Below are 15,671 nucleotides of genomic sequence, written 5' to 3' on the forward strand. Positions count from 1 at the left end.
GTGTGTGTGTATATATATATATATATATATATATATATATATATATAGTATATCAGTCTGGCGAGTAAACCAAAAAATGTACTAGCCAATGGTGATTGAATTGCCAAGGTGTCCATAGAGGGTTGATGTGAATAAATCACTTGCATTTGTAATAATTGATATCACTGATATCAATGGATTTGCAGCGCACAGCAAACTCTAGTATGTGTGTAGGTGCCCAAATCACTTAGTCGCCAAGTCGCTTAGCACACAATGAAAGATTGCGAGAGAGTATGATTTACTACATAGAACTGGAACATTAGATAGTTTTTTTTTTTATAATTTGGAATTATTTCTCATTTTAGCCACTCAAAATGAAGCCTGTAAGTCCAAGCAGAAGGATCGGGGTATTAGATGGGCGATATGATGATATTTGTGATGGAAAAAATTGATAAAGAAACAAAGGAGAAAGTAAAGAGTGGGATGTGCTTGATGGTAAATAGAGTTCAACAAACTGTGCAGAAGAACTTAGTATCAGTCATTTCGCCCACCCTAGGGTCTACTCAGAAATAATGGCAATGCCACTTTGCTAGCTCTCACGATTACGTACATGTTTTGATTTCAGCAAATCAGCTCATCAGTCAACATGATTAATATTCATGAGTCTCAGACACTGTGCTGTTGAAGATGTGAACAAACGTCAACTTTGACTACTATAAGTGAAAAAAGTGACATTTCAGTAAATCTTAGCATGTTTTATTAATATTATTAGTAGTAGTATTTAATTGTATTACTGCTAGTTTTTTTTTAATGATCAATAACTTCAAGAACCGTAATTCACCAAGTACAAAGTGTCATTTATTCTAGCAACCCATGTGCGGACGGCCTTCCTTCAGCCAAGATTTACTCATACTAGTCATATCCATGCAATTACTCACCATTTTCACAACAAAAGAAGGTCAGTGACTTCTCATTTGCTTCGTCTTAGATCTTTTGCTTTGCCGAACCAAACAGTGTGCAATGTAGGTAAATTGCTCTTGCGTCCATGAGTCTCTGGAGGCTTTCAAAAGCATTTCGCTCTTTCATTTGTATTTATCCGGCATGGCTGCACCAAAGAGGCCGAGGGTCCAGACATGCAGAATTAATCCATGACCAGTCCTGTCCTCTCAGGTCACCCATCCACACCGCTCTCCTTCAGCAGGTGCTCAGGGTAATGCATTCATTAAACTTGATGGTGAAAAAAGCTGTTGTGTGGGTTATGTTGCTGGTGAATAAAAGAAAAAATATATGGCAGATAGAGTAGCTTTTAAAAGCTGCCTTGAAAAGCCTCATTCTCTACCATCTTTTTCCACTGCAGATCTAAACAAGCTCGTCTTTGGTTTCCGCTTCACTCATAAAGGCCTTCACTGCAGCATTAATTACTTGTCCTCGTGTCAAGGGAGTTAAGGGCTTTTTTTCTCATCGTATGCGTTTGTGAGTGAGAAAAGGACGTTCAAGGACGCTGATGTGGAACAAAGACATCTAGCGCTGGCCTGAAACAGCAATGTTGTGACATGCACTTGACTTCTTCCCAAACTCTCAAAGCAAAGGGACTCATTTATAAAAGCAAGAGAAATAAGCAAGCATTTTGATCAGGCACACATCCTGAGGTGTCAGACACAGGGATGGAGGATGACAAGCCTTCTGATGGGTCTTTCACAAGAGCTCTTCAGCATCTAATCTCATTTCTGGTTCCATGGAACACTGCTGTAGACGTTTGGCAAGCAGTGCTCTAATATAACTGAGTTATTATGCTGAGGTGAAAGGTCAGAACGGCAAACTGCTGCATTCACAGCGACTGACTGCCGCCAAGCTCTGATTGCTACAGCAACAACCACACCGCTGTCTACAATTTCATATCAGTCCAGATTTCTCTCCTCTTCACAGAGACGAGTTTCAGGGTCTGAGGTTCTGAGGTTGAGGGTGGAGAGCAGGCCATGGAAAGAGAAATCAGACTCATCGGATGGGAATGTCACTGCGACACACTGAAGACTAATATAGGTGCCGTTTACACCCTAAAAGGAAGTATTCTTTTTGTCAAGAAAAATACTATATACGTTTGAGTGTGTAGCAGAAGAGTAGGCGAGCTTTGGGACATGAAACCACGTCATAAATGTCATTAAAATTGTCACTATAAACCAATCATCCAGTTACAGTTCAAATCCATATACACACTCCACATTTCATTTCCACTACTCCATGAGGTTAGATATTGATGATTTACTTAACCGTTGGTCTGACATCCGGCATGTTTGTAGTTCTTTTTATTTGTGTTTGTAGTTCTGAACTGAATTGAACCCTCTTCCAAAGCACAACGTTGTATCTGTTGTATCCAAAGTGCACAAAAGGCCAATAAATATAGGGATGCACAATATTAGCACGTCATCAGAATCGGCCGACAATAGCTTAAAATGTAATCATCGGGCCAATGTGAATAATGTGTGAAACCGTCAGCAGTCACTAATGCGGCAGCATCAACAGCCTCGAGGGGGGGCAGTGGACATACTTGTTATACTAAAAGAATGAAGAGTAAAATACACAAATAACAATAAACTACTTGTGTTTCTGAATAAACAAAGCAGCACTTTTTTTAATGGATGGGCGCTTTTGATTTAACTGCTTTTGGACTGAAGCAATGCAACACCCGCTGAGTGGCATTAAACAGCTTGAAAGGTCAAATAAGTTTTTTTAATATGACTCCGACTGGATTTGTCTGAAAGAAGAAAGTCATATACACCTAGGATGCTATATCGGATAATTTATGGGCTAATTTTCATTTTTGGGTGAACTAACCCTTTAATGTGTAATATAATTTTTTGAAAAGGATTATTAAAGTAACTTGAATCAAAGGAGCTCTAAAATAACTTTAGCTGAGGCTGAAGGCCCATGCTTCAAGTGCTGATGACTGCATTGCTGTAGATCATCGACGAAAGTTAAACCACAAATAAAATGTCTAGGTAGCAACTGCATCTGTCTGAAGAAAACTGCAGTGAGTGATTTTATACATTTTAAAGCTTTTAATGTGCACTCGTCTCTCATAAATGCATTTAATAATGTTTTAACAATATAATAATAATACGTTTTAAAGACATATGCATGTATCGGTACCAGCTTTCAGTCAAAGTGAGTTAAATCTAATATTGTGCATCCCTATTTAAAAAGCTTGTCAATACTTTATTTTGCGCCCAAACTGCCCCTAAATCAACAAGCCTGAGCCTCCTGTACTCAGTCCAGAATGAACGGTTAAACTCCTCACATCTTCTCTGCTGGAAGTGAGTCTCATCTGCACAGCGGTTCACAAACACCAGAGCAGTGCAGCGCAGCTCACGCTGGTCAGGAGCCGATGTGAGCGTGCAACTCCGTTTACCAGGCTTTTCATCCAATTCCCCCAGTCCTCTTCTCCTGTTCTTCCTCCAAGTCTCTGCTCTCCAGGTGTCGCAAGAAGCACACGAGGCCTGTCATAGCGCTGAACATTTCTCCCGGCGTCGAGGACTCTGAGAAACCGTGGTAGCTAAACAGCGATCTGCTCTGAATCTGAGAGCGTCACAGCAGACGCACACTTTCACTGGCCACCGCTGGCAGACGAGAAACGTAAACCGCATTCAGCCACTCACAGCACTGACAGCATCAGCTAATTCATGAATGAAAAGGCAGACAAATATGTCAAAATGTTAATTTCACGAAAACATGAAGATGATGTTATAGTTTAAATGCATATCACAGAAAAGCAGCTGTGAAATAAGTTTAATAATTTACATACAACACATCACATGTGCATGTTATTAATCTTTTTTCCATTGGAACAGCACGCAGTGAAAAAAAACAACTTTGTGGTGTTGTAAAATATATTACATTAACCATAAGTTTTACTTGTGATATTAAAATTCAAGGAAAACTAAAATTTTCTAAGTTAATGACCTGCGTGGGAAGAGTAACTTATTAATATTCTACATGTTTCATAGTTATTGTACATAAATCTAGAAATATTGAGTAAATTGTAATCTAAAAGTACAGTGCGCTTGAATCCGAGAGGGATGGAGGCTGGCTTCGGAGGACGCATTCCAAGCAGGAGGGCATCAAAGCACATCCCAATCCAAAGCTAGCGTCACTTCCGGTCTCATGAGCTACCTTCACCTGATTGATGTATCCTTCACTGCCTTTGATATCCCACAATCCTGTGCGTTCCATTCCGTGATGGTTGAGCTAACAAATAAAGATGGCGTCTGAAAGTTGCGTTTGGTGGTCAGTTTGTGAGTAAATGTATATTTCTGACTAACTTTTAGCACTTTTGATGTTAGTTGTAGCGAGAAATCAGTATTATAGTAATTAAATGTTTTAGTTATCACCAAAACTCGTTCTACTTTGTTGTAGATCATTAAACCGTTACGCTGGCTCAGAAGCCTGTCCGAAATCAGCTTCATGAGGTGCCTTCGTGCAAAAACACTGCCTGCAAAGTCCTTGCCTCATCCGGCAGTGAGGCAGAGAGGCAACGATCAGCACATCCCTGACAGCAGAGAGCGCAGAAGTGAAGCTCTCCCTCGCTTTCCCCTGTGTTTGTCTTGCTGTGGAGGTGAGTGGTGATGAACAAAAGCTACCTGTGCCTCGAATTTACAGCTAATTATCCAAAAGGCAAATATGGTTAATTTGTCTTGTTCGCATCCATGACTCATGAGAGCTAACGTGCTCAGAAGCCTGTCCGAAATCAGCTTCATGAGGTGCCTTCGTGCAAAAACGCTGCCTGCAAAGTCACTGCCTGATAGAGCAGCGAGGACGAAAATGTTTTCAATAGTTTAGAGATTCACAAAGCACTGATTTTCACTGAAAAAAATTTTAGCACAAATGGAAATTACTGGAAATTATTTAACGTTGTAACTGCTAGCTAGCTAACGTTACTCAATTAAAACAATCGCGTAGTTTAGCATAAGGTTAGTTTCGGTTCTTTCAAACACTCGACTGACGTAACAGAGTTTAGAGCAATAACACTGTAGTCTCATTAATTGTTATGTTTTGTCTCTATGCTTAGCTACATACTACCGAAGCCTACAGCACCTTTTGGCACCAGCGAGTCCCACTGCCTACCCTGGAGGACATCTTCAGCACTGTGCCTTCGCAGAGCCAATATCAGCAGTCAGGATAAAACACATCCTCGTCACCACCTGTTAGCTCTGTTGCCTTCGGGAAAACGCTACAGAGCACTGAAGACTGAGAGACGGTTTCTATCCCAGAGCAATAACCAAACTCAACAAGCACTTTCTCTCTGCTGCCACAGGAGCATTTCCTTTCAATTACTGATACACTGTGATGTTTTAATCATTTATTTTTAATCATTTATTTTAGGAGTATGGGTGTGTGTATGAAAGTATTCAGGTACTGCACAGCAGAATTTTTGTTGCACTTCTTGTACAATGACAATAAACTTAAACTGTTAAAATGACTCATTTTGTTAAAGTGAATCGATATTAAGTGAATTAATAGAAAGTGATTAGTAAAAGTGTTTTCATGCTTCTTCATGATGGTATTCAACTTAATTGAACATTTAAGTGTAAAGCCTCTCATGCGAGTCCAGTCTAGTCAGTTAAATCTTTTCTTTTGCTCAAACAATCTGTAATTTGTTGGTTAAAAAGCAAAGTCTTATGAACACATGTTTCTGTCAACAGGAAGGCTTTGGATTCACTGCAGAATAAGCCGGAGTGTAAGTTGAGGAGAAGGAGTGATTGTTATAGTTCTCATATTCAGTCGAATCTGTGTATGGTTCAGCAAATGCAGTTCATGTTGGTCATGGAGACTGAACAGAAGACACTTGAAGTAGCATTCAGTCATACTTTATTTTTTATATTTTCAATAGTCCAAATAACACTTTAATATAATATTTTATAGCAGTGGAGGTATGCATGTTTTGTTGATTAATGTCAGTCATAACACTTTTACACTGATTACACCTTTAAACACTTGTTTCCAGACTTCACTAGGTCATGTGAATGTGACTGATTCACTTTTATTTATGTTGATAAAGGTACAGACCAGAGCTTCTGGTGCTCGAGCTCCATGTCCCTGCAGAGTTGAGCTCTAACCCTGATCAAACTCACTGACTGTAACTCTCTAGTAATCCTGAAGACCTCGATGAGCTGGTTCAGGTGTGCTTGTGCTTGATTAGGGTTAGAGCTAAACTCTGCAGGACAGTGGGAACCAATGGTAAGTTTGTGTGGAAAAATATTGCAAAAATACTGCCCCATAGAACAAGGAACACTTAAAACGTTTAAAGGCTATGTTAATGATTGAGGTCAAACTTCCAACACTGCTGTTTTTTAAGACAGAGCCTGACAATCACAGTCACACAGGAGGAGCTTCAGGGATTGCAGCTCGTTTCACTGGTCAATAGTGACACCTACAGATGGGTTAGGGTTATGGTTAGGAAAAACCTATGAGTCACTCTTAAAAGAGGAGGACATACATTCTTTAAAATAAGAGTGAGTGAGTGAGTGAGTGAGTGAGTCTGTGTCTGTGTCTGTGTGTGTGTGTGTGAGAGAGAGAGAAAGTGTGTGTGTGTGTGAGAGAGAGAGAGAGAGAGAGAGAGAGAGAGTGTGAGTGTGTGAGTGTGTGTGAGTGTGTGAGTGTGAGTGTGTGAGTCTGCGTGTCTGTGAGTGAGTCTGCGTCTGTGAGTGAGAGAGTGTCTGTGAGTGAGAAAGTGTCTGTGAGTGAGAAAGTGTCTATGTGGGAGAAAGTGTCTATGTGGGAGAAAGTGTCTATGTGGGAGAAAGTGTCTATGTGGGAGAAAGTGTCTATGTGGGAGAAAGTGTCTATGTGGGAGAAAGTGTCTATGTGGGAGAAAGTGTCTATGTGTGAGTGCGTGTGTGTGTGTGTGAGTGTGTGAGTGTGCGTGTCTGTGAGTGAGAAAGTGTCTATGTGTGAGAAAGTGTCTATGTGTGAGTGCGTGTGTGTGTGTGTGTGTGTGAGAGAGAGAGTGTGTGTGTGTGTGTGTGTGTGTGTGTGTGAGAGAGAGAGAGAGAGAGAGAGTGTGTGAGTGTGTCTTGCAAAGGTATCTGTATCCCTTCAATTGCCTTGGAAGAGGCAGGACATTTAATATAATTCTGATTGTATTCGTCTGAAAGAAGAAAGTCACATTGGGTGAACTATCCATTGGGTTCGAGTGATGCTCGAAACATTATTGCCCACCATCATGAGTCGCACCTACACACTATGGTTTACGGCAGTGGTTTTCAGTCCCACTGCTCTGCACAGTTTGTGTGTCTCCCTTATTTAACACACCTGATTCTGATCACCAGATCACTACATGCGTCCCGCACCCGAGCCCACCTCTTCCAGCCGGCCAGGGACGGTTAAACGAACCGGGCTTTGGGGGTCAAAACGCCTAGTGTGAGTACACCCTTACATTACTACTACAACTATATTATTATAATATCCTTTTTTTACAATACAAATAATAATATATTTGGCTTCACAAAATGAGATGACAGTCATTCTCATTCACCATTTAACTGATTGTGAATGAAACTGACTGACAGATCATTCTGCCTAACATCTCATGTGGAAGTCATATGGAACTAAATAAAGGCAAGTGATAAAACGTTTTGTTTTTGGATGAACCAGTGGTTCTATAACTTTCTTGGCCATGCCTCCTTTAAATCCTTCCACCTCACCTCAGACTTCCAAATAATTTCACAAAAAAAATTATGAAAACAATGATTTTTTTTTTTTTTAACTGCAATGAAAAACACCTGCTATTGCTTCCCGTTCATCGCGTCTCTCTACATCTCTCTCTACATCTGACACGAAGGACAAATGGATTTGCATCGGTCGCTTTGTCGCGTCCAGTGTATGCAGCCTTTAGCTGGGCATGACACGATGCAACAACGTGCTGAATCTGGTGCAGACGTGTGTTTGTGTTGCTTTTAAAAGGGAGCGGCGACAGAAGCAGAACAGAAGCTTGTGATGCCGTCCACTGAAGCGGTGCGAGTCAACAGTCTGAAGAAGAACGATTCAGAGGAATCTGCGTTTGGTGCTGCTTTATGAAAGACAGGGATCCAACCGCTATTCACTCATTCAAATGCTGTTGTCACGGCTGTTTTCTGTGATTCTTCTCTTTTTCTGCTGATCTCTAACGCCCTCCTGCTGTGTGTGTCACACTTTGAGAACTACTGGGATAAAGATTTGTTTTTTTAATTCGCAAAATGATCTCCCTTATCGGTTATGGTAATCAAAACAGTCCTGAACTGCATCAAGCAAACCAAACTAGCACTTTAATGTAGAGATGCACCGATTGCAATTTTCTTGGCCGATTATGATTTTCGATTTTTTTTGTTAGTGTGACCTGCCGATACCAATTTTCTTTCTAAAAACTATAATTGACAGCATATACAAACAAAAATCTATGCAAATTTCAATGCAAAAATTATTTACATAATAAAAGAAATTATTAAACATTACAATTCCCCCAATCTGCACTAAGTTACAGATTTTCTCTCACTTAAACAACTCTCAAAATAAAGTGCTCAGTGACTGGAAAGAGGAAGAAATAGTTGACTTAAAATGAGTTGCTGTATGCAACAAAACAGATGTCATTTCTCACTATGTTTATAAATGGTCATTTTTCCCCTAACCTAGGGCTGGACAATAATTAAATATCAATATGTATCGCGATATAATTTTTTTCAATAAGGGTGATATGATTTTAAACACATTTCCGAATATACATTACCAGTGTTTCCCATACATTGATGTATTTGTGGCGTTTGACTTCGTTGAATAAACATGAGCACTGCACGTTTCAAAATCAAAACGCGTCTCGCGGGTGTTTTATAAGAATTAATCTGACAGGAAAGGACTTTTTGAGAATGGCATTTTCATTTGATCTGATAAAGCAGCGCTCATGAGCGGAGCTGCTGTGTTTACAGCCGTTACTGCAGAAACCGCTAGTTCCGCCGCTCTCACAGCGCCTCCTGCTGGCAGACAAGCAGTTTGCATTTTCAATAATAAGCCCGTCTCCAGCAACATGTTTATGTTGTTGCTAATTTTTTTTGTTTTCTGCAGCAACTCAGAGCACTTTTCATACTCTTTCAATCTATAAGAATAAGCAGCCTACGCTACCAGTCAAAAGTTTTTGAACAGTAAGATTTAAAAATTTTTTTTTTTTAAGAAGTCTCTTCTGCTCACCAAGCCTGCATTTATTTGATCCAGAGAACAGCAAAAACTAACATTTTGAAACATTTTTACTATTTAAAATAGCTTTCTATGTGAATCTGTGTTAAGCTGTGCTGTATTTCTGTGATGCGCAGCTGTATTTTCAGCATCATTCCTCCAGTCTTCAGTGTCACATGATCTTCAGAAATCACTATAATATACTGATTATCAATATTTAAAACAGTTGAGTACATTTTTTCAGGATTCTTTGATGAATAGAAAGATCCAAAGATCAGCATTTATCTGAAATAAAAAGCTTTTGTAACATTATACACTCTACCATTCAAAAGTTCTTTTTTTTGTGGAAATTATAGAAATTAATACTTTTATTTAGCAAGGATGCTTTAAATCGATCAAAAGTGATGATAAAGACATTTATAAATGTTACAAAAGATTTCTATTTCAGATAAATGCTGTTCTTCTGAACTTTCTATTCATCAAAGAAACCTGAAAAATTCTACTCGGCTGTTTTCAACATAATAAATGATTTCTGAGCAGCAAATCAGAATATTAGATTGATTTCTGAAGGATCATGTGACTGGAGTAATGATGCTAAAAATATAGCTTTGAAATCACAGGAATAAATTACATTTTAAAATATTTCCAAATAGAAAACAGTTATTTTAAATAGTAAAAATATTTCTTTTTCAGTTTTTGCTGTATTTGGATCAAATAAATGCAGGCTTGATGAACAGAAGCGAATTCTTTAAAAACATTAAAAATCTTCCTGTTCAAACACTTCTGACTGGTAGTGTATGTTAGGCTATAGTCTGAAGTTAAAGACATTAATATTAATTAGGTGAGTCTGAGACGATTATTTGACAGTGATTTCACATTTCTTGTTTGTATGAAGGCTAAATATAAATAAAAGGTGAACATTAATTTGTGCTGGGTTTTTTTTCTAAAATATTATATGGTTTTATAGGAGGTGTCAGACTTACCAAATTAATTTTTCATAAGTTTGTATGCACAGACATCTGCTGTGGGCGTTCTTGGCAGTTTTTACAAGGCTTTTTTGAATAGTGTTCATATCGATATCGGAATTATATCGTATCGACTGAAATTAAGGAATAAATTGTGATATAAATTTTGGCCATATCGTCCAGCCCTACCCTAAACATATTCAATCTTTCACATCAAATTCTTAATTTAGTGTCTTATTATTCTAACTGAATTAATTGAAACAGTTGTTACCATTCAAAAGAAATTATTAACAAACTATCTTTCCACTGCTGAGGAAACAGAAGCTGCATCTGAGGTGCCATAAATGCATTTACACTGCAAAATTTCAAATGCATAAATACTTTTATAAGATCAATGTTTTACATATTTTTTAAACATACAAATAAATGTTGAAAAAATGCAATGATACTTTTAAATATGACTAAACCACCAGTAGGTGGCAGCAAATGTCTGGTTTAATGAGTGAGTCATTTATTAATTCATTCAGAAACGAGGCAAGTGACTGTCCTTATGAATGGCCACTGAATCATTGACTCACTCGATTCGCTCAAAAACGTGGATTCATTCAGTAACGAAACACCACTGTGTTGCTCAGAGACACAAAACAGTCCTGCTGTGGCTTTAATCGGAATTATTCTCGTCAGTGAAATTGGAATCTCTACTTTAATGTAATGCGTTTTGTTTTGCTTTTGTTTGCATTCACTAATAAAAAGATTTGGTATTAGCTAGCTCCACACTGAAGAGCTGCTTTATTGCAGAAAATAAAATTCTAGTCTAATTGAAAGCTACGCTGGTTTTCATGTTTAATACCATAAAGCTGTCGGCACCGATAGCCCGAGACCTGGCTCGCTGGCCTTTCCCGATCCTATCCCCCTCTCTCTCCCACTTCGCTTCCCTTCATCATACGGTCCGATTGCAAAAATGCCAAAAATAGATCTTTAAAAAAAATACCATGAAGCTGCTTGCTTTAAAGCAAACTATTGTACAAAGTGCTTTATGAACAACCGTGACCTGACATGGCTGGACATAACTCTTTTTACCTCTAAGCAAAGAACAGAACAGAAATTCTCTTTGAGTATATTCACACATGACAGCATCTTTTGTTTGTAGTTTTGTAAAACTTTCACATAGTCTACTGGTTCAACTTTGTTTGCACTCCAACACATTCTCATAAGAGTGTCTTCTCTTAAATTGCTGGAGGACTCCAGTCTTGAGCTGCAGCGTCACATTGGTCAAACCCTTACGTTAGCTTACATTAGGTAGACGATTGTATGCGATTAGTTTTACAAATATAGTTAACTGTAACTATAAGCACAAGAGGCAGTAATTAAAACTTTTATAGTCCAGTAATTAAAACTAAAACGTCAATAACACATTGAATTAATCAGAGTAGTTTGTTCTGACACCCATCTAGCAGCGGTTCAAACTAACCTCACAATCAATATTATAACAATGGTGTTGCTGACAAACACACAATTCAGTCCAGTGTGAACATGATGCTAAAAACTGCACTGCCGATGTCTGAGATCTTGAATGGAAAAGCGCCTGATCGGTTTTCGCGTGTACCTGTGATCTTATATCCGCTGGCAGCCAGCTGTCCAGCCATGTATTCTCCATCAGAGCTGTTGTGAGAGCAGCCCCAGGTCCTCACCCAGATCTTCTGTGTGCCGGGAATCACGCTGAAAACAAGACAGAAAGATCCATCTATAAAGAGGATTGTGATATTCTGACACACATGGATCTAAAAAAAAGACAAAGCATGAAAACAATGGAGGAAAGTCTGAATCTACACTGTTTAAGATCATTTGTCTGGTCTGATTACGTTGTTAGAGATCTGACATTCCCCAGGGTGTCAAACATTTACTTCCAAGCTTTATCCTCTAGATGGCAATATTCAATGAGTGAACTGTACCGGACACAAAAACATGTTTCACTGAGATGTTGACCTTATGTTTGTCTCGGTCATAACATGTTTATTTGGGTTCATACAGCCTTTAAATGTGATTTTAAAAATGTAATAAATATGATGTAAATATGACCTCTTAAAGGTAAGGTCTCGTTTAATGTAGAGTCAGGGACACATGACCAGAGTTTAAGAGCAGAACTGTGGCATTGTGGGTCAGAACCAGCAGGGATGCAGAGGAAGGACAAAGGCCGTTTCTCAAGTCTAAGAAAGAATGTACTTGTGTTTTTGTTATCTTGCCAGGCTAACTTAAAAGAACGAACTCCAGGACGCGAGAACACAGAAGACAGAATCTGCATCTTTGTGAGAACGCGATGCGCTGTGATCCAGTTAAACAGCACATTCTCAAAAACACATCACAGGCGCTACACAATCTGGTACTTTCATGTGTCCTCTTACTACTGGAATTGAACTTTAATGGCTGATGACACACAGTGGGTATAAAACATCTGCACACTCCTGCTAAAGCTTTTTGCGATGTAAAAAAATCTAATTAAATCATGTCCGATCTTTTTCTACCTTTAAATTCATATTAAACCAACAAAATTCATGTAAGAAATAAACAAACTTTTTAAAGTAAAAAATAAAACCTGAAACTGACTTGCATAAAGGTGCACACTTTTATAACACAACATGGTACTCTGTTTGGAATTAACCAATCACACTCAAACTCCTACTGAACAGTAATTATTATCTTCTGGGGCCGTATGCATAAAGCCACTCAGAGTAAAATTTTAGTCTTAAGTAGGCATGGGCCGATTACCGGTTTCAGTATACCGCGATTTGAAAATGTCAGGTTGAGTGAGTGTAGAGAGTAACACGAGTCTCCTGCTGTTGTTGGTGCGAGCGAGCGGTCAGTCACATGTGTGTATGACGGCCGAACTTAAGGAGCTTCCCCTGGAACTCACGCGATCGGCAACCGGACGTTTTTTGTCTTATTGCAGCTCGTCTCTGTTCTGGACTTGCACAAACTGCGTTGCAATGCAATCATTTTCCAAAATGTAATTTATGTGAAAATATGAAGTCTGTAAACGGCTGTTAACACAGGCCAGAGACGCTGAAGACGGACGCACAGAGAAAAATACTGCAGCAGGCAGATCACTCGCTCTTCATGATGCACGAACTATTGGAAGAAAATCCTCAATATTGATTTGGGGGCTTATATGAATGTGTCTTTGTAATATCTTATCTGTAATAATATATATATATATATATATATATATATATATATATATATATATATATATATATATATCTAATAATAAACTGAACTGAAACTGTAAACTTGCAGTGTAGAATGTTTTACTGATTATAATAGGAGAGCTCTATTTTATGCATTTTGTAATTTTATAATTAGAGTTTGTTTTTTTGATGGATTTTTTTTAAGAAAGTCTGAAAACATTGTCAACAGACGGTGTTTCTATCCCTCACAGCCTCATATTCTTTAACATTAAAAATGTCTTCAACTCTGTCTAGGCTCTATATCCTCCATCTCCGAGCTTACAAAACCGCATTGTTAGACTTATTTTGAACCTCCAAAATGTTTCTTACATTATCTCTCTGCTGAGGTCTTCACTATGCCTGCCAATATCTGCTACAATTCGATTCAAAACAATGTTCCTGGCCCAAACTGCTGCCAATGAGCTTCACTTAATGACTTCCACACCTGAACTACTAGCGCCCTGAGTTTGTTGTCTCCAACCAGTCTTTAGGGCACAGCACAGTACCACAGTGAATTAAGCAAGTGGTTTCCAAGCATGTTCCTCCTTATAAGTACCCAATCAAAGGCTGTGTTTACACTTGGCATTAACATGCGATCACCATGATCCAATCAGGCAGATCGGATCATCAGTCAATCAGGACATGGCGCATTTACACTTGACAACATCAAGAGACTTTTATCTGGACTTGATCTGGATCTTCTATATATATATATATATATATATGGTGCTAATATAATATCTGTAATGTAATATCTGTAATATTGCGCCTGCTGCACCCACGGTACGGCAGCAAAGTTCCTTGTGAGTATAGTTCCTAGCCATATCGGCCTAGAAAATCACAACTGTTCATTTTCCGTCGGTCTTAGTACACGATGTAACTACAGAAGAGTCAAGTTTTAAATAGGAAAAACATAGAAACTCTTTGGTCATTTTTGAGCGAGATGCTAACGGTCTAATCAGATTCAATGATCTATGCTAAGCTAAGCTAAAAGTGCTACCGCCAGACCCGGAGATCGGCTGAATGGACTCGAAAACAGTAAAACTCTACTGTTTAACTCTAGGGGAGTGTTCCTTCAAGAACTTCTGATAAGAAACGAAGTCTCCTCTTTCAATTTCTGTTAATTCCTTCACCAAACTCAAACAATGATCGTTGTTGCCTTCAAGTAGCAGCACAGAGCGTGACTCTCTTCCACTTTAATACAAGTTATAGGACAAAACAAAGATGAATGAACATAAGGAGGTATGCTGACATGAGCAGCTAGAAGTAGTAAAGCATAGACATTTCAAAATAAGAGTCCCAGTGTAGTTCATGCTCATTTTAATTAAAAGTTCCTCACCATACAACTTACCGAAATGTATCACGTAATCGTTCAATCAGCGTTTTAACCACAGAGAGACACCAATAACAGCTTGTGAACAATGCGTCACTTAACGTTGCATTTACCTCAGGAATGAGGTAATCACTATCCAATATTCACATTTCATTATTAACTATTACAACCCTCTACATTGCGAGTAAATACGCATATGCGACTAAATCTTCACTCTGGGTGACTAAATGATGTCTAACATTAGCCAATGGCTAATCCATTCTCAGATTTTACTCGCCAGTGTGAGAGTTGGAGGCTAAGTATAAGTTTAGCACAGATATACTTTTACTCGCCGAACACTGACTGAGCGCTTCAGAGTTTATCATTTTCCAGTATCGTGACAACACTATCTGTGACACTAGTTTTCTGTCCAACGGGCTTTTTAGGGCATTTTTAAGGCAGACTGTGAAAGCGCACATCCACATGAATTGAACAGAGCTGCTGAATGCTAAGGGTTTGTGAAACAGCTGGGCAGATCCATCACGAGCAATCCTTCATACTGGCTTAGTCTGAGAGAAGAGCCGTGTCTGACCTGTCTGTCTGCAGCTCTTCTCCGGCGGGCTGCAGCTGCTGTCTGCGGGGACGGGGACGGGGCACGATGCTCCTCCGGGCAAACTGCCGCTCGTGAGGAGTGGGGTCATGCGAGGTCACCATATCCTCAATATCATCCAGCAGAGAGTCACAAGCAGACGGCATGGCCTGAGAAACAGAGCAGATCCTCATCACACAGCACTTCTCTAATCATACATCAGTTTAAACAGACAGGGTTATATGCTACAGCACGGGTTACTGGGGAGCACAAGGTGATAGTGCTTTTAATAAAAGTCAAACTGAGTATGTATTCCTCACAGCCATGCCTGCTCTAGTGCAAAAACAGCTCAATCCAATCAAATGACATATTATTGTGGTTTAAAAGCACTGCTCTAATATGTCTCT

At 39.0% G+C, this 15,671-nt stretch overlaps 1 protein-coding gene across 1 annotated transcript in view; it reads right to left on the minus strand.

Annotated features, from left to right (window-relative positions):
* The window catches only part of cdkal1 (CDK5 regulatory subunit associated protein 1-like 1), a 237,792-nt gene extending 222,345 nt beyond the window's left edge, over positions 1-15,447 (minus strand). Inside the window, exons 1-2 of the mRNA XM_016242314.1 lie at positions 15,268-15,447; positions 11,746-11,858 (exon numbers count right to left, since the gene is read on the minus strand). Of these exons, the coding sequence (XP_016097800.1) occupies positions 11,746-11,858; positions 15,268-15,431 (277 nt within the window). The 5' untranslated portion in view covers positions 15,432-15,447. The remainder of the gene's footprint in view (positions 1-11,745; positions 11,859-15,267) is intronic.
* Between the last annotated feature and the right edge of the window lie 224 nt (positions 15,448-15,671).

The sequence above is a fragment of the Sinocyclocheilus grahami genome, unplaced genomic scaffold (assembly GCF_001515645.1).
Source record: "Sinocyclocheilus grahami isolate Dianchi unplaced genomic scaffold, SAMN03320097.WGS_v1.1 scaffold654.1, whole genome shotgun sequence".
Lineage (NCBI taxonomy): Eukaryota > Metazoa > Chordata > Actinopteri > Cypriniformes > Cyprinidae > Sinocyclocheilus > Sinocyclocheilus grahami.